Genomic DNA, 23,931 nt, shown 5'->3' with positions numbered 1-23,931 from the left:
ATTAAAAACAAAGCGGGGGTGAGGGGGTTGTTGATCCCAGTGTTCCGACCAAATTCCTCGTGTTTTGCTCCCCTATGTACCACCTGCAGTAGCAATTGGATACTTCACTTCCTGTCCAGAACTGTTGCTATGTGTTGCATCCCTGCCTGGTGCAGAGAAGTGCTTTAGGACAAATAGCACAATATTGGTGACTGATGTAATTATACCCCCAAGGAAACCAATATTTTGGCATGTAAGGGACTTTATTATAAATAGAGTGACTTTTTTAATGGAAGCTGCCTTTGAAATGCTTTGAAAGATGCAGAAATGTGATTGCATTGTATACAGTTGGTAAAAAAGGGAATATAGCAGACAGCAAAACATGGGTGGTGGCAGTTGTTATAACTGTCTAAATGCATTAAATATTTAAATGGGGGGTAACATTTTTTGAGTCAACCATGAGCTGTTTGCGAACAGAGGGCCTCGAGGTAATGGAACTATTTTGCCATTCTCATCAGGAAGGAAATTCATTTCCAGTAACAGAAAATGTCAAACACATAGAATGTCGTTTACCTTCCTTAAAAGATATTTACTTTGTGAGCCTGACTACAACAGCTGCTGGGCTCTCATGACTGAGTCTATGCAGGTATTTCATGTGACTGTACCAGGCTTAAAGAGACACCGAATGTAATACTAGGGGCCAAATCCTGCTTAGTGCTGAAGACTAAGGATGAAACTTACCCGCGGGCAAAAAGTTAGCACAAGGCTCATGTATTGCTTCAATCCTTTGCTGAGTATCCACAACTCACAGTGACGTCAAAATCAGATCACAAGAAATCAGTGTCACTTCTATGCCACTTTACTGGGCAAGGGTGGGACTGCTGATGTCTGTGGTTCTTCTGTTGAAATTCCTTTAATGAGGTCCAGGAGCACATCAGACATGCCTGTCTCCAAACTCACAGCTAGGCAGCATTATTAATTGACAGCCTCACATTGTAAACTCCTTACTCCTTCCATTCCACATGGTACCGATTTCACAGTGTCATTTGTTTTTGTGGTGAGAATGGTTCCTTTATAACTAACTGTTGGTACTGCGGTAGCACATAGGAGCCAGCACCCTATGGTGCTAGGTGCTGTACAAACAGAACAAAAGGATGGTCCCTGCCCCAAGAGCTTGCAGTCTAAGCTTTTATCTTTATTATACAGAAGAAGCACTTTAAGAGTAACAAGTTATATCCTCAACAAAGCCTAAATCCAAATCAATAGCTTTTCCTTTGCTCTAGGAAACCGGTCACGAGTATATGATCCCTTATCAATGTCTGCAGTGGGTATTTCCAAAGGCATCCTGCAATATTAATTACGTCCACAGTTTTCAATGGTATTTACAAACGTTGACGCATTTCCCATGTCTCGATCGAACTGACATTCTAACATAGACGCTATTTGCTGTTAATGAAGCTCGCACATGCTCGACAATATTCCAGAAAACTGCGTAGGAGTTCTCTTTGTAAAACTTTCTGTATGGATTTAATTAAATCTCCCTCTCTTTCGTATGTTGTGCCTTGCTCAGAAGATGCTCAGATACCATAGTGGTGGGTGACCTTATAAAAACTTAGATAGATGGGCCATCACGTTAGAGTCCAATGAGACCTTGAAGTGAGGTCCCTTCTGCCTGTCCAGGTGGAAATAACTGGTCCCCTCCTAAGGGTTTTTTCCAAGAAGAGTAACCCTGAATTCTGGCAAACATTCTCTTCCTTTACTAAAAAGTATGTAATGGCCAAAAGCTGCTATGTGTGATGAATTCCTGAATGTAGAACAACATCTTCATTGTTCTCAGCCAGTGCTCTGCCTATAACTGACTTATTACTTTGTAAATACTTGGAAATACTGAGCACACGTGAGTCAATGTAGAACATCAAAATCTTCTGCTTAGTACCACTGGTTTACATTTATTTGATCATCTAATAGCCTTTGATCTCTTGGTTCACAGAGATTTACTCTTTCCTCTGAAGTATTGCAGAACTCCCGGGCGTTTGCCAAAACCTAATTATTCATCGTGCGAGATGGCTGGAGCCATCGTTGGATTTAGGAAAAAAAATGGAAAGGGAGTTAGCTGGGCAAATGAAAGGAACACTACTTTCAAACTCTTCAGGCACAGCTGCACCACGGCTGTCAGTTATGAGGCTCAGGAGGTTTGGAGTTTAAAGGAGCAATTTCTGCTCTCTGAGCACCCTCTCCAAAAGTCTCTTCCTCCCCTCCCGCCAAAAGCCCCACTGTAGAATAATCACTTAATAAAAGGCATTTTTATAGCCTTATAGCTTTCTTTATAATAAGATTCTGCTCATGAGATGCAACAGAACAATGAAGGCTAGTTCAGTGGTCCCCAACATATTTCGTCTGGTGGGCGCCAGACGACGAGCCACGGAGGACCGTGGCGGCGGACGAGCATCCGCTGAAATGCCGCCGACAAGCAGCAACATCAATAGGCGTCCGCCGCAGGGTTGGAACTGCAAAGTTTGCCTCTGTATCTGAACTTCCTGAAAGGACAGGCTGTTTGGATTCAGTTTTTTGGATCAAGCCTGACTCTAGTACACATCTAATAAGCACTCACTGTGCTGTTTTCTCTTTGGCCGTGTGATGCCTGGGAGTTAGCAGGTCTGGCCTTACCATGAGGCGAACTGAGGCGGCTGCCTCAGGTGCCAGACTGTGTGTGTGTGGGAGGGGGCGCCACTAGGATCCAGAGTGTAGAAAATTGTGTCTGCTGCTGGTGCATATGTATTGTCTCTGCTCGAGATGCACAGAGACGGTGGAGTGCTGGGCTGGAGGAAGGAGGGCACAAGAGACATGACAGGTGGGCAGGAGAAAAGGTGAGAGGGAATAACAGAAAGCGGCAGGAGCTGCAGGGAGAGAGAGGAGGAGGAGCCTCCTATGTACCTCTCTAGCACCTCCAGGAACCCGGACTGATTAAAACTAGCTTCTCAGGGAGCTTCCTGTCTCCTGCTGCTTCCCTGAATCCACTGGAGGAGAACAGGCAGCCAACTGAAGTAGTAGGAGCCAGTTAGGCCCTTAAGACGCTGATATCTTCCCTCACTCAGGCCCTGCTACCAGCCTGCTTATTTGTCCCCTTCAGTTGAGTGTTGAGAGCCACTCTAGCTGGCACAGAACAGCAGTCATGAGTGAAAGAAGAAAACGCCCCTCTGGGGCAGCATTCAGAAGAAGAAAGCAAGCAAAGGAAGCTTTTCTATCTAAGCAGGAAGGAGCTCTCCTGAGATACATAGACACAAATGTTCACGGTGAGCCTTCCGGCCCCAGTGAGGATGTGAGTGGTGAGGAAATGCCTGATCTTCCAGTTAGTCGGAGTGCAGGTGCCCTGGCCGCTACTGCAGCATCCATATCTCCATCTCAAATGGATATAACCATGCACATTCCTGAAGTAAAATGTAGATCAAAGAAGAGTGTGGTGGAGGCGCAAGAAACAGCTGCTGCTGAGTTTAGTTCCTTAGGTCTAGATGATCCAGGACTGTGGACCCACTTGAGCAGTAGCCTGCGGGACTTGTACTGCATGGGCCACAGCAAGCGAAAAACTTCATGTTCCCCAAAGACAATGAAAATAGAAGTTTCCATCCAACACATTACTAGCATGAAATCCCCAATCGTGACAAAGTGGAGAGGCCATGGCTTATGCACTCAAAAACCCAGAATGCTGCATACTGTTTTCGTTGCAAACTCTTCCAGACTAATGTTCCAGCCACATTGGGTTCTACAGGAACAAAGGACTGGAAAAATGCAAATCACCAGAGAGCATTCCATAGGTGGAAAGAGCTTGAGATGAGACTAAGGTTAAAGGCCATCATAGATTATCAACATCAAGAGAAGATTGCATCAGAGTCTCTTTACAGGCAAAATGTCCTGAAAAGGCTCATTGCCATTGTGAGAATGCTTGCTACCCAAACCTAGCACTGCATGGCACTTCAGATCAGCTGTATGTGCCAAACAATGGAAACTTCCTTAAAATTGCGGAGCTGACGGCTGAGTTTGATGCTGTACTCCAGGAGCATCTAAGAAATGTACACACACCACTACCTTGGCAAAACAATTCAAAATGAGATCATACAGTTACTGGCAACAAAAGTCAAATAGAAGATTGTGGCAGATCTGAAGTCAGCAAGATATTACTCTGTTATTCTGGACTGCACACCTGACATCAGCCATACAGAACAAATGACTTCAATGGTGCGTTTTATAACAACAACAGAACCTAGTGAAAATGTCCCTGCAATGGTGACTATCAGAGAGCATTTTCTAGAATTTATTGACATTGATGATACTACAGGGACTGGTATGACAAATGTGCCTCTTAAAAAGCTGGAAGATACGGGAATTGCGATAGCTGACATGAGAGGTCAGGGCTACGATAATGGTGCCAAGCTGAGAGGAAAGAACAGAGGAGTGCAGACACGGATCTGAGAGTTAAACCCTCGAGCTTTTTTTGTCCCATGCAGTTCTCATTCATTGAACTTGGTGATCAGTGATGCAGCATCAGCTTCTAGTGAGGCTGCTGAATTTTTTAATGTAATTCAAAGCATTTATGTATTTTTCTCTGCATCAACTCATCAATGGCAAATTTTGAAGCAACATCTGGGAACATCCTCTCTGACACTAAAACCACTGAGTGCCACACGATGGGAAAGTCGAGTGGAGGCGATAAGCCGATCATACACCAAATTGGGAAGATAGATGATGCCATAGTTGCCATTATGGAGGATAATACTATGATAGGAACTGTTCATGGAAGAACAGTGGCAGAGGAAAAGGGAATCACCAGAAACATACATAACTTCAAATTTCTGTGTGGCGTAGTGTTGTGGCATGACATACTGTTTGAAATAAATGTTATAAGCAAGAGACTCCAAGGTGTTGACCTTGATATATCTGGAGCAATGGAATAACTGGATAAGGCAAAGTCATACCTATAGTCTTACCGGTCAGATGAGGGATTCAAAACGTTCTGAAGAGTGCACAGAAGTTGGCAGAGGAACTTTACACAGAAGCTATTTTCCCACCCATTCAAGAATACAAGAGTCACTGAAAAAGAAGACATTTTGATTACGAGGCACGGGATAATCCCATAAGAGACCCCAAACAACAACTCAAAGTTGAATTCTTTAACCAGGTGCTAGATTGTGCAATACAGTCAGTTGAACGTTTCATGCAGCTCAAGGAACACAGCAGTATATTTGGGATGTTGTATGATATTCCAAAACTCCTTACTATACCTGAAGAAGATACCAGCAATGCAGGGCACTAGAGACAATGTTGACACATGATGGCATGCGCGATATTGATGCGAGTGATTAAGGTGATGAACTGAAAGCCCTTTCAAGATACATTTCAGCAGGATCAACTCCAAAGGCTGTTCTGGAATATATATGCACAAATAAGATGACCACCCTCTTTCCAAATGCTTTTGTTGCTCTGGGCGTACTTCTAACACTTGCTGTAACAGTTGCCAGTGGAGAACGCAGCTTCTCCGAGCTGAAGTTAATAAAAACACGTCTATGCTCCACAATGACACAGGAGAGGCTGGTCGGCCTTGCAACCGTCACAATAGAGCATGAGCTGGCCCAGACTGTGGACCTTCAGAAAGCAGTTCAAATCTTTACAACCAAGAAGGCACGGAAAGCACCACTTTGATTATTCAAACAGATTAAAATGCCAGTGTTTACTATGCAGACAAGAAAAGTTACATTTGCTGTTCAGGTGTTTGAAAGTTAAGTGTTACTTAAATTTTCTGAACAAGGCATTTTAAGTTGTTAGCTCTCCTTAGGTAGCAGAGCAGGACCATGAGAGGAGTAGAACTGGAAGAAGGCAGAATTAAGACCTTTCAAAGTTTTGGCCCAAGCGAGGGGACATGGGGACGTCATTTGAGCTCCCTGCTTCAGGTGCCAAAATGTTGTGGGCCGGCCCTGGGAGTTAGTGATAGTACTTGTATGGTTGTCATTATTGGAGTGTCTGAGCTCCTCACAACCTTTATTGTATTTCTCCTCTCAAGGCCCGGTGGGGTCGGGAAGTGCTGTTAGCCCTATTGGACAGATAGGGAGATGAGGCCCAGAGAGATTATGGGTAACGTTTTTCAGAAGCACTTGAATGATTTATGAGCCTCAGTCCTATTTTCAAAAGCAATGTAGGGATTCAAGAGCCAAATTCCCATTGACTTCCAGTAGGTTCCTAAATTGCCTGTGTTGCTCTTTAAAACGGGGCTTAGGCTCATAAGTGTTTTTGAAGACGTTATGCTCAGTGACTTGCCTCAGGTCGCATGTGGAGCAGAGAACTGAACCCACATCCCAGAACCCCAGGCTGGTACCCTCACCGGGGAGCCATCACCTGACTGCCATGCTTCTTAACACAACAGACTTCCCCTCTCCCCCTCCAATTCTTTTTAACTCCTACCTCTTCGGTAGGTCACATCCCTGTGTTTTTTATTACTAAGGGCATTTTCAGGCTGACTTAATGGCTTCCCCACTCCAGCTGGTTATTTTCCTTTGGAAGATCTATATGTTAATTGTTTATTGCTTCACAATGAGCTATACAGCTGCTAAATAAAAGGGCACAGGGGATGATGACTTAATTCGAGGAATGAATGCTAGGCAGTGATTGCTGATAAACTATTACAAAACAAGATCCATCATGTCTTCATATAAAGGACAAGAGAAGCAAATACAGAAGAATTTAATATAGATTTTTTAAAAAAACAACTAAATTTAAATGTAATGGTTCACTTATTCCTACCATCACTGGCTCAGTCTCACGATTTTGTCCAGTACTTTCTGTATTCGAATCGTAGGGTTGGAAGGGACATCCAGAGGTCATCTAGTCCAGTCCCTGGCACTCATGGCAGGACTAAGTATTAGTATTGATTAAGTATTGTAGCTTTTGAGCTGTCTCGCAAATGGTGGCTGTCCTACAGAAATAGGAATCTTTGCAACACTTGTACAGACCCTTCCAAGGTATCAACCATGGTGCAGCACAAAAAGGAATAGCTGTGTAGACGTGAGGACTGGCCATTTCAGCTGCAGTCGATTTAGTATTTCCAGAAGTAGCTATTTGGAGCCAGCTTTCCAAAAAAAAAAGGGGGGGTGGGAAGAAAAAAGTAATAGTGGAGACTTGGGTTTATGTTATTGGAGAGTCCAGACGCTTTGAATTACTGCAAAGTGATTGACAGTATAGCTGTTTCCTTAGATATAAGGAGATATTACTGAGATATTACTATATATTTATTCAATAAATTAGTGAAATATGGAAGGGGGTTATTGGTGAGTTTACCCCAATCCGTCGTGTGCCATTCTGTGATAATCGAGTCAAAGTATCCATCAGTTTTTTTTCATGAGAAGGTAACAGAGTTGATACCACCTCAGCTCTTTCAAGAGCCTAAGATGACCAAAGGCATTTCTGAGGTTGAAGGAAATGCGGTAGCAACCGCTTCTTTTTTAAAACCACCATTTTAGTCTCCTTATGCCTGTCAGTAAAGCAGCCTTGATTAATCCCCAAATACTGCATGAACAAGCTGGTTTTCTAGACTGGCATCTTAACTGCTGTAGAAGGAAGGAATTCCGTGGGTGGCACAAGGGGAGAAATAGGGGTTGGAGGAAGGCTCTGAGTCACAGAACAGCAACAACAGCTGGCCAAATCCAAGCCTGGTTCTAGAGGTTGCTACTTCCGGTATTTCCCCCTTGATCTCACCAATGAGAAATGCCTTGGCCTGCCACTCAGCTGACAGAATCCTTCTTCTTCAACCCACCCACTCTGCCCCTTCCAATGGTGACAGACCCTCCTCTTCCTGCCCGGCGTGCTCTGCTGGTTGGCGAAATCTGCTTAGGCACCTCATACACCATAGGCCAGACCCTGAGCTGGTGTAAATACCACTGAAATCAACAGAGTTATGCCAGTTTAGACTAGGTCAAGATCTGGCCCCTTATTTGCACATGGCCCGACAAATTCGAAGGCAGGCCTCTGAAAGCTCTCTTTTGAAGCCCTGCTTGTAGCGTGTCTATTACCATGAGGTGCTGTGTTCTTTGGGCTGAATGAGCTGATTTGGGCTTGGATACTTGCATCAGCTTTAAGTTTCCCTTTAGTTCAGTTTGCAGAGTGTGTGTGTGTCTGTTTAAATGCATTCCAGAGATTTAGTGGAGAGACTGCTGCAGTGAGAAATGTTATGGCCTCTATATGGCAATCCTCTAGGCGTCAAGATATTCTGAGCTGACGGGAAGGGCTTTGGCCTGGGAAATGTACATCAGTTTAATTGCTGGCTGAAATGGTTCATTGAGAGAGAGAATACAGCCAGGGAGCCAGAGTTCATCACAGACGCCGTTCTCTCCAGGCTCTCCAGCGAGCAGAGCAAACCAATTCATCACAGCCGTTGCGATTATTTTTAAAATTGCAAAATGCAGCCACCAGCATTACACAAAGAGGGGTGGGAAGTGTCACACTCTGGGGCGTCAGAGCATGAAAAGTCTTGTGCACCAAGGACCTGATCTAGTAGAACAACGTTCTCTGCAACAACTGAACCCCAGCAGGTTCGTGGGTCCTGAGCTATGGAGCCCTTCGGAGGGGCTACTCTGCCCTTGGTAATGGCTGCTCCCTCTAGGCAGGGCCACACAGAGCTTAGGAGACATGGAGTAATTTGTATGATCTCTCCCTGCGTGCCCCCACTGAATCTGCACTGTCTGGCTGCACAGCCAGCACCAGAGGGAGACAAGGACAATGAATATAGGCCTGACCAGCAAACCCTTCATCGTGGAAGTAAACCCATGGCTTTCACTACAGTGACTTCAGTGGGGCTGTTGGTGTGAGTGAGGACTGCTCATGTGAATCTGCTTACAGAGTCTGGTCCTTGTATTTCTCCTTGATGGCTCCTATGATCTTCAAGTGGGGGGGGCATAATGAAGGCAGGTAAGGCAGCATTCTGCTGCCTCCAGATACCAAGGCTGATTGTTTTCCTGACACAGGGGAGGGCGTGTGGGCTGCTGAATGGGGTGCAGGGCTGGGCTCAGGGGACCTGGGTTCTAGTCCCCACTTTGCCAGTGATGTGCTGTGTGACAGTGAGCAAATCACTCCCTTCTCTGGGACTGTTTCTTCTCCCAATCTTTGGCTATTTAGATTTTAAACTCATTGGAGCAGAAGCTGTCTCTGGTTATAGAATTGTACAGCTCCAAGCACAGTGGGACTCTCATCTTGGTTGGGTCCTCTAGGTGGTACCATAATACACCTAATAAAAACGTACTCTATGTCCCACTGCTTCTGTCAGTTTGCCCTTTACATTTTTTTTTCAGTGACACTTTATTTGAAGCTGTACCATAATGAGCTGATGTAATTTCATTGAAGCACATAGCCTCCTTTATTTCAATAATTGTTCAATTACTGCTTATTTAAAGTGTGGGCAGTCTGCAACAGTGTTTTAAGCTTTGGCAAGCTCCCAGGTTTGAAGGCTTTTTTTTTTTCTTTTAAGTCTTAAAATGTGGATTTGGAAAGCCTTGTTTAACAAAAGACTCTGAAGGTGGGATTGCGTGGGCTTGTGCGTCTGTCTGTCTTCCCCCTTACACTCCGTTCCCTCTGGGTTAATGTCTCTTGTTCTCCATTTCCCAGCTTGTCCTCCTCCCATTGTACATCTTGGCATAAGACTGGCTTAGTTGGCTATGTTCCTGGCAATCCCCTTGTGGGTTCTGAACGTTTCAGCTTACGTCTTGGGCCTGTCCTCCTGCTTTTTCTCCCATCTCTGTACGCTCTTTCTCCCTTCTTGTTCTGCTATGGGATGGTATAATGAAACTGCCTACAACTGCACATAGCCGATCTGTGACTGCTAGTAGCCAATATCTCCAAGTCAGCGTCTTGGCTTGGTGCTTACATCCAAAAATCACTGCTGTAGTTGACGCTCACTGGCATTTTCCATGGCTGCCTTCACTGAAGCGAAATAATAAATGGACATGGAGAAGGTCAAGGCAAGCTTCTCTACAGAGTGTTAGTGGTGGGACGGGACCTCGGGTGATAGGCTGCCAAGCTGGGGCCTTTCACAAGCATAAAAAACACATGCTATTTCTCGGAATGTTTTGTGTTTTCCCTTTTGAATTAGGCTGCCAGTGCAAGGTGAATGTACCTGCTTAGGTTGGAAGAATCTGATCCCAGACGGCGTCTCGGACGCCTGAGGTTTCTGTCTTTCTTTGGCCCCCTGTTGTTAAACTGGGATTATGAGGCCACTGCTTAGCAGTGACCGGATCAGATATAACATACCAGCTGCTCTAGTAGAGTTCGAGCATTCGGATGATGTTGGGCTTCATGGAGGGGTATACTGACACTTGATACAGCCGCTGCTGTTGGAGATAGATGTCGCAGCCATGACCAGCTCTCTAATGGAGCTCTATGGGGATAGGTTGAGCTGCCTCTCTTGGGAAATGACACTAGGTCTGACCCTCTTTCTGCTCCATCCTCGTTTCCACCTAAAATAACCGGGCTCGACCCATAAAATCACCTTTTAGAAGGCACAAATCCCTTCCTAACCTGGGAATCAGTAGCCTGGAAGAGGAATTTCCCCTGGCATTTACAAACCATTATAAACCTTTGCTTGTGAGAGGAAGCCTTAGCTGCCACCCATCACATATCAGACAAGAAGCCAGGTTTTGCAGTATTTACAGTTTAGAACTGGGTGATTGCTGCTTGGCTTTGACTAACAGTGTCCCAAGTAACAGGGTTGCGAGCTGTTGCTTTGCAGCAGGGCGCAGGTAATATCAAGAAGCTGCCATGCAGCTTTATGCTTGGTGGCACCGTCTCATTTCAAACCAGCTCTCTGTTGCGGTCTGTAGTTGCCAACTTGAGGCGAGGCTTACAGTACGTGCACATAATGTGCATTGCTAAGCCTCAGCGTATACCGCGAGCAGCTCACCTACTGCATGCAAACAGCACCATTATTTTACAGCTAAAATGGACAAACAGACAAACCTAGTATATATCCAGGGAACAAATTTCAATCATGTGAAGAAACAATAATAAAGCCATTGAAATAATGGTTAAGCTGCAGTGTACTGGGGCTCTCTTACACCAAGGGAACGGAGAAAGGAGACTGGAAGAGCTTGGCTTGTTTAGCCTAGCAAATCAAAGGATGAGAGCGGATATGATTGCTCTCTAGTCTCTATACATACATGGGGGGAAGAGGAAAGGCTGGGGGAGGTGGGGGAGCTATTGAAGCTAAAGGGCAATGTTGGCACAAGAACCAATGGGATAGATTGTCCATGAGTAAATTTTGACTGGAAATCAGGTGGTTTCTAACCATCAGAGGATTGAGGTTCTGGAATAGGTTCTCAGTAGAAATGGGGGCAAGAAACCTAACTGGTTTTAGGGTGGAGCTTGATGAGTGTTAGAACTGGGTGATATGCCAGCGTTGCCTGTGATAGCAGAGGACTGGACTCAGTGCCCCAGGGGAGCCCTTCCAGTCCTATGTCCCATGTTCCTGCACACTCACAAAGGCTCAGGCATCTCTGCTCCCCCTTTCGGGTTGGTTAACCAACAAGACAGTTGCCAGATTCACGGTGCTGCTAATACCAGCGGATGACAGTGGTGAGATAATGGGATGATTTGTCGCCGAAAGATGTTGTGTGAGCTGCTAGTTTGTGTTGTGATTAAACAGCCCTGGGTATATGAAGAAGTGTTTAAACTAGAGAGAGGAAAATTTCAGTGTTTGCCAAATTGGGAGGGGGGGAAAGAGTCTTTTAAGGTACAATAACGATTCTTTGGATTTCCCTCTCAAGAACAGCAGAGAGCTTTACAAATATTAATTAAGCCTCACAATCCCCAGTGACATGACTTCTCTGTAAAAGGGGGATAAAGTGACTTGTCCAAGGTAACACAGAAAGTTGGTGGCAGAGCCAGATCTCCTGAGTTCCGGTCCTGTGTTTTACACTCAACACCCTCTTTCCTCCTCTGAGAGTATTATAAAAATTGAATTTAGAAAACATCATAAACTAGGGATTAAATGAACCCCATTGCGGCTCCACTGGTTTTCTAGGGATGAATTTCCCCGTCTTTTTAAAAAGCATCTAGTTGGCAGCAGTATCCAAGGCGAGCTGGCATTATATTAACCCCTCTGTTGATTGGTCAGTAGTTTTTGGAGCCTTCTAGATTTTCAAAACACCCCCAGCTGTCATTGCAGTAAGGGAATCTGAGAAAGGTTGTGCTGTGCAGATCTGCCAGGCGGTCGTGGTGCAGGGCCTGAGGTGGGACGAGTTTGTAAGCAGATTTTCCAGTCTGAAATATCCATGTAAGTCTCGTGGAAATAAAAAATTCTGGATCTCCTGTTTTTGCTGGAACAGTGCATCTTCTTTTTAACCCTCTCTTTCCCATCTCGCCTGGGGGAGCTCTGCTGTGTAGCTTTATGTGCCGCATCCTGCTATTGTTTGTGTTGCATATTAATTTGTTTTAACTTTTCAGCCCCTTTTTTCTTAGCCAAGAGGGCTACATTTTGTTTGTTTCACTGTCTCCCAGAATATCTAGGGATGATACAGTTATAATGCAGAGATATGAAACTGCTTATTTTTCCTAGCTAGCCAAACAGCTCTTTTTTAGTTCCTGAGATTGGATCCCTGCTCATTTTTAGCTTGTGTTCGGTACTTGTTAGGATAAGGAAATGTCTTTGTTGGAAGCTCATCTTCTTGGAACAAATTACCTGTGATCCTAGGTTAGTAAAGTACAAAAAAACAAAACAAAAAAGAAACCAGCCCTGTACTACGAAAATGAAATTGCTCAGGCGTTATGAAGTGCATAATGGCAGTAATTACAGTACTTCCAAGCAAGCGGCTTTTAACTAGGCTTGTTTTGATGATTATCAGAGTGCGTCAAAACAAGTCCAGCTAGGATGGATCCAGGCTGGAAAGACTGGGGGAGATGCTGCAAGATTACTCCCCGAAATAAAATCTCCATGGGTTCAGTTTCAAACTCTGCTTGGTCAACAAGTGAAAGTGAGTTTCCAGGTCTTTAGACGCATCTACACCGAAAAGCCATTGCATGGGTGGAAAACCCTGTGGGTTTGCGATGGCAGGGGGACTGTATGTCTAGTTTGAGGTGCATTAGTAGGTCTGTGTTGTGGGGTGCTTGTTCACATGATGCCCAGCTCAAGTTGATGATGTCAGACCCTGATTTACGTAGGAATTAAATGTGTCATTTAAAAAAAAATCTGCCTACAAGCCTGTGATAAATAATCATTAAATATAGATAGGAGAGTCCTAGGTGTAAGTGAGCACAATGCCACTGAACCCGTGGTGTCATGCCCCTGACCCCAGGACTGAATCACTGCTCCAAGGGTCTGGTGTCATCATATAGGTACCCTAATATCCCCTCATGGCGTCCCAGTGCTTTTGTGTACCAGGAGAATCTTTCAAAGCGCCAGCCATGAGTTTTACAAATGACGATAGTGATTTGGGGCGTCTCAGGCTTTTGGGGGGGGGGGTTGGTGCAAAGTCCTGTGGGTAGCTCAGTGCAAGGCTTTTTTAATCTTCAGAACACAGCTGCCCTGTTGTCTTTCAATCACCGAGTGACGGTTCGGGGGCACTCGATGGCACTGGTTTGGTGGGGAGATTTTACCGCTGACCATGTCTCCTCTCTTTGCTTTATGTTGTACGTGGGGGGCTCTGAGCAGCGATTGCCGGATGCCGGCTGGGGTTTGTACAGTAGCTACGGCCCATGTTGAAGCAGGCTTCCTAAGACGTGCTTCAGCCTTCCTGATGCTGCTTAGCCGGGGGGCTGCAGCAGTTGTCCTGCCAGGGGTAAATGTCAGCCTCTTACAGGTATCTACCCCAGCCAGCCAGGGGTAGAGGAGGGCACCCAGCACTTTCTGCAAATCAGTCCCCTTTACCGTGCCTCAAACTGGGTGCCCAGAGAGGGAGGCACCTGCAATAGCTCTCAGCTCTCTCTCTTCCGCTGAGCCCGAGGGCGTCTGCTGAAAGGAGGGGGCAGAGCGGGAGGGGAAGGCAGCCTAGCAGCTCCGGCCATTTATGGTGACTTACACTGAGCTACCCACAGGACTTTGCACCTTTTCCCTGTTAAAGCTCTTACCTTGTGGCAGTCGCAGCCCATTCGTTTGAGTTGGGCACTTACGTAGCTGCTAGATGGTCACCTGCCAACAACTGGCAGCTGCTGGAGGTGACATGCAGCTTCCTACCTGACAGACAGCGCATGTATCCGTGTGATTTAACAGAGGGGTCTGGGGTTTTTGCCCTGAGTAGAAAAGGCTGCTTTATTTGCCATGTTTACTCCCCTTCAGGGAGGTTGCCCCCAGTTCCCTCTGCATGCATCAATAATACACCCACCACTTAGCAAGTCCTGTCCATGGAAGGGGCATAGGGACTTGGAGCAAAACCTTCCTCCTTCCTGCAACTTGGGCTTTGCCTTCTTTCTTTCTGAAAGATGGCTCGATGGTTTTTCTCAGCCAGAGGTGGCAGTGATGGGATGATCCCCCCGCCCCATGTCATTCTGCCCTGAACTGTATTTGCAGCACAAAGCTCCAGTAGTTCTGTGTCCCTCAGGTGGGTCTTTAGCTCTGCCTTCCCCACCCCCCAAAGGAAATCATTTCTGAATAATCCCCTGTGTGCAAATGACTCCCTGAACAAAGAAGCTGCCGGAGAGCCTTGGTCAGGCCCTCCGGCTAACTGCTCATGTGCTTGAAAATGCCTGATGAATGTGCAGCACAAACTGCTCCCGGTGGTATTTGTGTCTCAAAATGGTGTGAACCCCACAATTGTGTACATACCTGGGTCTGGGTCAGCCCGAGCTTGATGCCTTTGCTGGGGCTGCTGCCCTTTGCACGCTTGAGTGTGTGTAGAGCACCCACGTGAGGATTTGTCCGCTGACTCAGGGAGGAGGGGATCATTTGCCCCAGAGGTAGACCTTTGCCTTTGCAAGGGATTTAAGGGAAGTCATGTGAAGTCAAGCAGAGGTGACGCCTCTCATTTATTTACCCACCTGAATGCTTACTAAACAGACTCGTCAACTTTGTGCTGAATGTCGCGAGAAGCAACGAGTGGCAGTTTGTGCACCTGTGGACCTCTGGGAGTCTGTTTTCTCCTCTATGCTCCATCTCCCTCCTAGCAGGTTTATGCCTTCAGGGAGTTGACTTCCTGCTGCCCATGGTGCTCGAGCATTTATGTGGGAGCACCTGCTAATCCACCCATCCCTGGCTGCAGAGTCTACGGGGCCGCAGAGAGTTGGGATGGGTTTTAACTCCATCTCTGCCAGAGCTTGTGTGGGGTCCCTTCACCTCATCCCCGTCATTTCCCTTCATAGATCTGAACACACTCGGTGCTGCCTGATCCCGGAGCCCAGGTTGTGTGGGTTGCTGGGATGGCCGTCTCCTCCTCTGGCCCAGCAGGGCTTTCAGCTGCCACCTCCTCCCCTCTCCCATAATTACATCAATAACTTTCTGATGATTACCCCACTTCTAATTCTCTGCTTCTGGTGCAGACATGAAAGCGGGAGGGAAGGGTCCTGTGAGAATTCTAAACAACTCAGCTGTTGAATGATACAGTTTAATTATTCTATTTATTTTAAAATGGAGAGGCGCTCGAACTGCCAGCGCTGATTTCCTAGGGCACTTGGGGTTTTGGTTCAGGAACTTGGGAGCATTACAGAGCCAGCTGTGAAATTTGGTTCCAGACCCAAAGAATGAGAGTCTGTAGACCCTGAGATTCTGTCTTTCTTTTCTCTTGTGAAAGAAAGAAAGAAAGAAAGAAAGAAAGAAAGAAAGAAAAGCAGTCCCTGCTGCAGAGATCTTGCAGTTTTAGCTTGCCTTAAGAGCATTTCTTTGTATGGTTATAACTGATGAATACATACAGTCGTTTGTCACAGAGAGAAATATCTTCTATAATCATTCAGTGCTTTCATCTATCAGTGTTTATATTCATAATTTTAAGTGACCAGTAATTTCATAGATCAGCTAGCCTTCTGTCTGAAACCCAAGAGTGATATTGCTGTTGGTTTCTTCGTTACTAACACACATGTATCTGTAAGATAGGCTATGTTTTTGGAAAGCGTCTCTTTTGTACAGATGTGTTGAATTCTCTGCAGCTCTGATGAATTAGCATATATTGATCAGTACCCTAGCTGGGGGCCAGTCGCTTGCTGTGCTCTACGACAAGTTTAACGAAGACAGAGAGCAATGAGCTCATGTGTGCAGGGTAGTGAGTAGCCATCTGGTTTATTTGTAAAAAATGTGCCCTAATACAGATACATTATTTTGTGAGTCTAGCTTTGGAAATAATTCATCTTAACACGCCTGAGCTTTCTTACGAAGCTTCTCATTTATTTCTGCTTGGAACTGAAACATCATTTTGACTGTGCCGATGTAAATACTTTCAGAAATTCTGCTGATATTTTTTCCCAGCTGTTTTTCTGTGTGCATGTTGTTATCCAGCATATGGTTCTCAGAGTTCTGCTATATTCATCATCTCAAAAAAGCCATTACATCGGGAGCGATGTCACATTTTTCAGAATTGTATTGCACCATCTAAGCATTGCAGGTTGTTGGTCTGTTCCCTGACTCCACTTCTAACGTGGGAGCAACTGACAAACAGGCAAAATGGGTTTTAGGACAAAGTTGCTTGAAGGTAGCTTCTATTATTCCAGCTGTGTCCAATTCAGATCCTTCTTTCCATTATAAAACTGCAAACTGCCTGGAGTTTCTAGGAATTCTGTTTGCTTTCTAAACTCCAGCCTCTCAGCTTTGATTGTGGAGGATGAGCTGTGCATGGTGCTTGTAGTCTCAGCTAGCCCTGTATGTTTCTCCTTCCTTCAGGGCATTCATATTTTGGGCCTGCTGTGCCCTCAGAGAAGCTCCATGGGCTTACAGCACAGGTGCGTTTGGCTCTTTGTGTGTCCTATAGATGTCCTTGCTTAATGCTGTAAATTTTCCAGCCGTTACTCCCGATGGGGTATAAAGGTCTGTTCAAATCTCTTTCCACCAGTTGCTCAGTTCACCCAAAGCTGAGATCTGCAAACTGTCCTAGTGAGCACGTCCCCCATTGCAGTGTGAGCAGCGTGAACACCAGATCTCCTAACTGCTGTCTCTTATTTATCATCATCTGTGCCATGGAGCCCATCTTTCAGTAATATACTGCCAGTGAAGCAGTATATTGCTCAGTCTCTCTGCCGGCATCACTGGAGTCACAAGTGTATACAAAGGCAAGCTAGCAGGGTGTTTCTTCTGTAATTAGCTCAGCCAGGAAAACAGCATCTGCTCTCTTGTAAAGTCCTTGATTTCTTCCCCCCCAGTTTCCACCTGCTTTGGCTGAGGGACACAGAGAGGTGAAGTGATTTGCCCAAAGTCGCACAGTGACTTCGTGTCTGAAGCTGAATGTGGCTTGGTGGCCCAGAAGCCTCTGGCTTTGCCTTAAATGCAGCCTCTTCAGCAGTAGCTTTGGGGATGTGGCAGGATTAACAGCGGTGTGCTTTGGTCTAACTTGAGGGCTGATGCCTTTAACTCCACGTGGCATAACCCAATCACTGCCAAAGGAACTGCCGTCCTAGACCAGACCCGCAGTCCATCCAGTCCTCCTGTCTGTGCTAGGAGGTGTGAAGTGATGAGAGGGAAGGAAGTTTCTTCCTGCTTCCAGGAAGTTAGTTGGCTTATGGCCTGAAATGTGTAAGGTTTTCTATCCCTTCCCCATTTTCATCCTGGCTACTGTAACTGGGGACAATGACCTTACCATTCATACAGTTATAGTTATACATGAATTGAACAGTCATAAATTAACCAACAATCCTTTTAACTTAGTAAGAGAGTTTACCAGAAAACAGCTCAGAGGAGCTGATCTCTCATTCACTCCAAAGGTGACCTTTGCTTCCCGTACGTCTGGTGACCTCCCAGCAGAAGGGTCGGGGACTGTAACAGCAAACTGTCAGCACTCGCTGGCAGACCCCTCTGGCTGGACAGGGATTCTGAAACAATGACAGTGTTTTCTAAAAAACCCCTCTCGCTCTCCACTGCCTCGGCAGCTCAGCATTCTTGCCTTGTAAGTATTTATTTAGCTGTCCCTGCTGTTAGAGCTGATAGCCCCGCTTCCCTCTAAATCATCTTCCCGTCCAGGGTGTGCCAAGCCTTGAATTTTTGGCGAGAGCTAACCCCATATGTGCAGGCAGTTACATAGGTGAAAAGGAATGAGATAGTGGAGGATTGCATGACAACCGCAGCTCTCAGCTTTCGTGTCCGGGTTATTTCGTTCCTCTTCCCCAATCATATTTCAACTATCTCTGGTAATTAGTTGGGTTTTTTTTTAAATAATAATAGTCGTTATTCTAAAGACAGCGTGCAGTGAAGCATGGGCATTGCTAATTCACTGCACTTGGTTGCTTTGCTCGGTTTAATAGTAACTAATGGGCTCCTTCTAGCAATGGCTCTGTGTTTTATATTATCAGCAAATCTGCAGAACAATCTTTTATGCTCTGATTAGCGAGTCTAACTGTAATTTACAACCTGGGAAGCTGCAGAAATGCCAAAGAGAGGTACTTGGAGAGTGTCTGTAAAGGCCTGTAGATACTTTTACTGCGGTTGAACTCTGCTTCACACACAGCCTTGGGCATCTTAGAACAAGAAGTCTAGGATTTCAATTCCCTCACTTTTGCAGATAAAAATGGAAATAGTTGCAGTTGTCATGCAGGTATTGCGGGGTGAGGAGCAGGGGAGGGGACTGGCTTTGGTTTCACATCCTGAATAACAGCGCAATGGATTCCCAGATCCCAGATCTGCACCCTCAGGTTGGTTCTTGGGCTTGTGACTCTGACTTCTGCCAGCCAGTCTCAGTTTTAGCACCAGTACCAGGGGTGAGATTTGCACTTCATATTAAAGTCACCTCCCTTTTCCTCATTGTGCCATTTATTCGGGTGACTATAAAGTCAGCCACAAACAATGACTAAAGTACAGGGAGTTCCCTGAGTTGCCTTCTTGATCTTTAGGCAGAGGAGCTGGGATAAAATTCAGACCTCGCTTGAGCCTTGGTTTTGGGTTGGACTTTGGCCTTATTAATTCTGAAATAACACATGTAACTGAAGGGAAACCTTCCTTCCCACGATTTCTGGGTGCTTAGGTATTGACCTGCCTGACTTTGATCTCTGCATTTGATGTACTTGTGATTCCATATCTCTTGGTCATGAGGCAGAACCATCCGCTGAGTTCTCCTCTCCGTAAGATTTAGAAACAGAGGATGTTGAGCCAGGCCCAAGTGAGCTGCGGTGGACCGGGACTGTCCAAGTGAGAAAGATGCAAGTCTATGGGTGGGGACGGGAGATAGGATTTGGAGGAAGTGTCTGTCAGGAGTAGTAGAGGAGAAAAAGGCGGCCTGAGAGGAAGAAAGCCCAAGGTTTTGTGGGTAGAATAGTAGCAGTTGTGGTGAATCTGGGCCTTATTTAATGTTAATCGCTACTCCTTCCCTGAGGGTCTTCGAGCACCATCTGTAGCATGATGAAGGTCTCCCAGGGACTCCCTGCCTGTCATGCGACATTCTCTTGATACAATAAACCATCAATATACTCAAATGCCAAGTAAAATTCAGAGGCAATTGGAGGATTGGCTGGAATGGTCCAATAAGGTATCTTAGCAACAGAGGTAATTTGTCTTCTTGTAGACTGAGTTTGTTGTTTAACAGCTTCGGTCCTGTTGAATGTAGCTGCTACAAGGGGCAAACCCTGCCTTTCAACATACGAGGATGTTCTTTCGAATCCCTGATGCCTCATGACCGCTCTTGTCCTGTTGCAACAGTGACATGGTTAAAGACTCCCTAAATCTTTTCAGCTTTGAGTGTACAGGAGCTAACTCAGAATGCAGAGCAAGGCTGGGTGGTTAGCAGAGATGAGATTGGGGAGGTTGTAATGGAATTTAAGCTATTTGGAGAAGATTTGAATATTGTAAATCTTGCAATAAAGTGAAAAGGAAACAAACCAAACCCCATCTAGTTTTGCCCGGGTGAAAGTCATGATGCAAAACCAGGCACCACCCTCTCCCCGAAATAGAAAGACATTCATATTTTCTATGTAATACTTTGGAAGTCAGTGATGTGTGAAGCATCAATACTCCAAATTTTTGGCTTGAGGTCTGGTATTTCTTGTAGACTGCTGAGTCCCTGGAAGCTCTTCAAACCTTGGATGGCTAGTTGCACCGCACTCATTCAATTCCTAAAATCCTTTCCCAGCTTGTACTGGGCTCCGTGTAAAACCTGGGGAAAATTCTCAAGGGAAGCCGTGTTTCTTTGGTTGCTGTAAAGTTCTGGTCAGGAATTTGGAAGGATTATCCCTGAGACATCACAGAGAAAACAAGTTATTGGTGGCCTTTAACAAGATTAGATCCGCTGTCAACGTGCCGTGTTAAAATACAGCATACAGTGAGTTGAAGCAATAACCTCCTAATGGACTGAATAGTAGATAAAATAACTGACTATATGATGAACAAGCAACACTATAACAACACTGAATCCAGCCAGTCTTGATGGAGATTTACATACCGTTCTTGGGCAGAGCAATCTCATCAGACTAACCATTAATTGTGTTTCCATAATGAAGTTAACATGTAGCTAATAATGCTGAAAATGGCCAGCAAAGAAGGCAGCTGCTCTACTTACTTTGGGTAACACTGCGATTTTCTGGTTAAACTATAAAATATTTTCACCTGGGAGCCCTGAAGGAACATGGGCAAGTACCTTTTTAAAACAGTTTTAGCTCTCTGGTGGGTATCCTCTTAGGAATTTGAAAATGGCATGTGTTTTTCTTTTTCGAAAAAAGACATGGATGTATTGTTACCTGAACCTGCAGTCCTCACACAGGCAAATCCTCCAGTGAAATCTGCAGGGTTGGGTCAGTAGATCCTCTCACTCCCTTTGTGGCTGGACCGCCTTCAGTGGGCTTCAGATAGCAGGAAGGGTTTGGTCAAGAGGAAAGCACTTCTAGTTCGCTCCAGAGAAGAGAGAGGTAATGGTAGGGTGTGGCAGGAATGGGAGCCGCCTCCTCTGAGTGGGGTTATCTACCCTTTGCCCAAGAAGTTAACAGGTATGGGGAACTTCTGGATTCCCAGGTGGCTTTGGTTGACAAATGCATCCATTTTTGTTTCATTTGAGAGTTGTCAGGCAACCACGGCCATTTCTCTGTGCTGCGGCCCTTGCCGTGTGTGACATGGTTCAGGGTCTCTAACGGGTTGCCAAGGAGTGAGGGGTTAACGGTTACTCTCTTTGCCCAGGTGCTGTAGGAAAGGGCTGGGAGAGCAAATGGCTGTCGGAGGGCAGCAAATGCCCTTGGGAAAGTCAGGCTCCACACTGCACCAGGGAGGTTTTTCTTTACTCCCTGGTTACGTTAAAACTTTATCACTATAAACACTAAGGGCCAGATCTTCAGCCACTGCGTATCATCATGACTACGCTGATCTGTGCCAGCTGAGGAGGAGATCTCACCAATTAGGGATCCTTCCCCTGGGTTGCCCATGGAGCGCTTCCATCGGGGCTAGCCATATCTTTGTGACTGCCAGACTAGGCCACTGCAGTGTGGCCTGCCGGAGGCTCCCCTTGATCACATGGCAGCTGCAAGTCAGTGCAGAACATGTCTGCCCACTTGCTGTGAAGTGATGGCCATAAGGAGCTGGTCCCACCAATTTTCTGAATGCAGCAGCTTCTAGGTTCCACGCTCGGTATTAACGTGGATCTTCCCGGTTTGATCCTGACCTGCTGAGGAACTTCCTTTCTTCCCATGTGCTGCCATCGCAGGTCAGCTGGGGCTCTCTCTCGCTGAGCCACTCTAGCTTGGGGGGCTGGAGTCCGGGCATTCTCGCTGGAGAACTTGGTCGTTTGGGAATTTGCTTTGCCTCCTAGCTTAGAGGCGCTAGACTCTGTTGTCCTGCAGGGCACGATGGAGCGGCTTGTACCCCTGCGGTGTGATTGGGTTAGCCACTCAGCTTGTTTAAGAGGCAGTAGTCTGTCTGGGATGATACAGGTTAATGCGTTGCTATGGCTTTTTAAAGTATGTGCACGCGCAGGTAATTATCATGGCTGCATTTTGTCATTGCGAGGTCTCATTTCCAGTAGCTGATCGGTGCAGGGGGGCCATCTATGGCTTCCCAATCCTGGGACCAGCATAGTTCAGAGTAGCCCCAGGCCAGACCTTGCAACACCCTGGCACATCTTCTGTTTCTGGGCTGTAAATGTTGGTGTAGGAGTTTTGGTTGCTTTCCAGCCCTTTTGTGCTTTAGGAGCAGCACAAATTGACCAGAATCTGGCTTGGGATCGGGCACCAGAGTAACATCTGGTTACTGCTCTGTGCAGCATTCTAATGGTTTCTTATTTAAATCTTGTTCACAAGATGCATTGTGGGAAAAGGTGGGTGAGAAATATAGAAACAGCACCTGATGGGGTGGGACATATTTGGAGGTGGGAAGATTTTGAGATGAAACCTTTACTAACTACAGCCCCAGTTAATTCAGTTCTCCTTCCTTTCTGCTCACAGGGTACAGGTTGAGTTCTACGTAAATGAAAACACCTTTAAAGAACGTCTTAAGCTGTTCTTCATCAAAAACCAAAGATCAAGTAAGTGTTTGTACCAAGACACTCCATGACAGTTTTATTTTCCAGGTAATTACAATAATAACCAGGTTGTCTGTAATGAAAAGAATGAGGGGGAGGGGGGGAGAAAAATCTAACTAGCTACAAAATAAAAAGAATCTCTCTCTCTCTCTCTCTCTCTCTCAGGTCTATTAGCCACAGCAAATCTGTCTGAGCAATATTTGTATGGAGGTGATGGATAACAATGTGCAGGATAATACATTTTTTTGGGTATACTTATTAACTTGAGCAATAAATTGCTGCTCACATTGACCAGTCTCCATCAGTCCTAGGATGGAAAGCAAGTGCCATCTAGTGGTTGCAACATTTCAGCACTGTGCCCTTGGCACTACTGCCTCAAGGGTTCTGTTTCCTGATGTTGATTTTTCAAAGTGCCGTTTCCCAGCACCGAGGACTATCTTTTTGCATGTTAGCCTGAGATGGAGCTGGGTTAAGGAGTTTCATCTGTGAAAGCAGACTGGTGTGGGAGTGGGTTTCCTTTCTTTAGAAGAACGTGATTCCACAGTGAGGATAGGAAAGCCGCATCCTATATTTCTATTGTCAGCATCACAGGCATTTATAGGTGCATTAAGGTGCCACAAGTACTCCTGTTCTTCTTTTTAGGCATTTATAGAGTGTTCACTACTAGGGCACCCGGCTGCAGTTTACAAGGGTGATGCTCAGTGCCTCTAGATTTACAAGCAAAATGACTACCCCTGTAGTATGCAGTATTGTTGTAGCCGTGTTCGTCCCAGGATATTAGGGGCAAGGTGGGTGAGGTAATACCTTTTACTGGACCAATTTCTGTTGTTGATAGAGAGACATTTTCGAGTTACACAGCTTTCAAGCTCTTCCTCTTCCTATTATCTGATCAGAACAACCCCCCAGCCTCTCCAAGCTTATCATCAGAAGTGAGCTCCCCACAGACCAGGACACCAATTCAAAGCGGCACCTTACCCTGCCAGAACAACAGATGCAAAACCTGCAGCTATATCTCCACTGCTACGATGAGCAACACCCCCCATAACAAGATCCATTTCAAGATCCATGGGTCCTACACATGCCTATTACAACATATGGCATACCTCATCCAATGCACTAAATGCCCCAATGACAACTATGTGAGTGAAACCAGACAATCACTGCGCTCCCGAATGAACTCACACAGGAAAATGATAAAAGACCCTATCACCTGTGGGTGAACACTTTTCACAAAGCAGTCGCTCCTCATCCTCAAAGGAAACCTGCACAACACGTTCAAAAGACAAGCCTGGGAGCTTAAATATCTTAACTCTGCTAGACAATAAAAATCATTGTCTTAAAGACACTGGATTTATGGCTTATTACA

At 45.7% G+C, this 23,931-nt stretch overlaps 1 protein-coding gene across 4 annotated transcripts in view; it reads left to right on the top strand.

Moving 5' to 3' along the window:
- KCNT1 (potassium sodium-activated channel subfamily T member 1) overlaps nucleotides 1-23,931 on the top strand; it is a 134,093-nt gene that overhangs the window by 28,106 nt on the left and 82,056 nt on the right. For all 4 annotated transcript variants that reach the window (XM_034751933.1, XM_034751932.1, XM_034751935.1 and 1 more), the window contains one exon: nucleotides 22,489-22,568. In XM_034751933.1, the coding sequence (XP_034607824.1) occupies nucleotides 22,489-22,568 (80 nt within the window). The remainder of the gene's footprint in view (nucleotides 1-22,488; nucleotides 22,569-23,931) is intronic.

Source organism: Trachemys scripta, chromosome 17, assembly GCF_013100865.1.
Source record: "Trachemys scripta elegans isolate TJP31775 chromosome 17, CAS_Tse_1.0, whole genome shotgun sequence".
NCBI classification, from domain to species: Eukaryota; Metazoa; Chordata; order Testudines; family Emydidae; genus Trachemys; species Trachemys scripta.
Note: the sequence above shows the minus strand (reverse complement) of the source record. Positions and strands in the feature narration are given on the sequence as shown.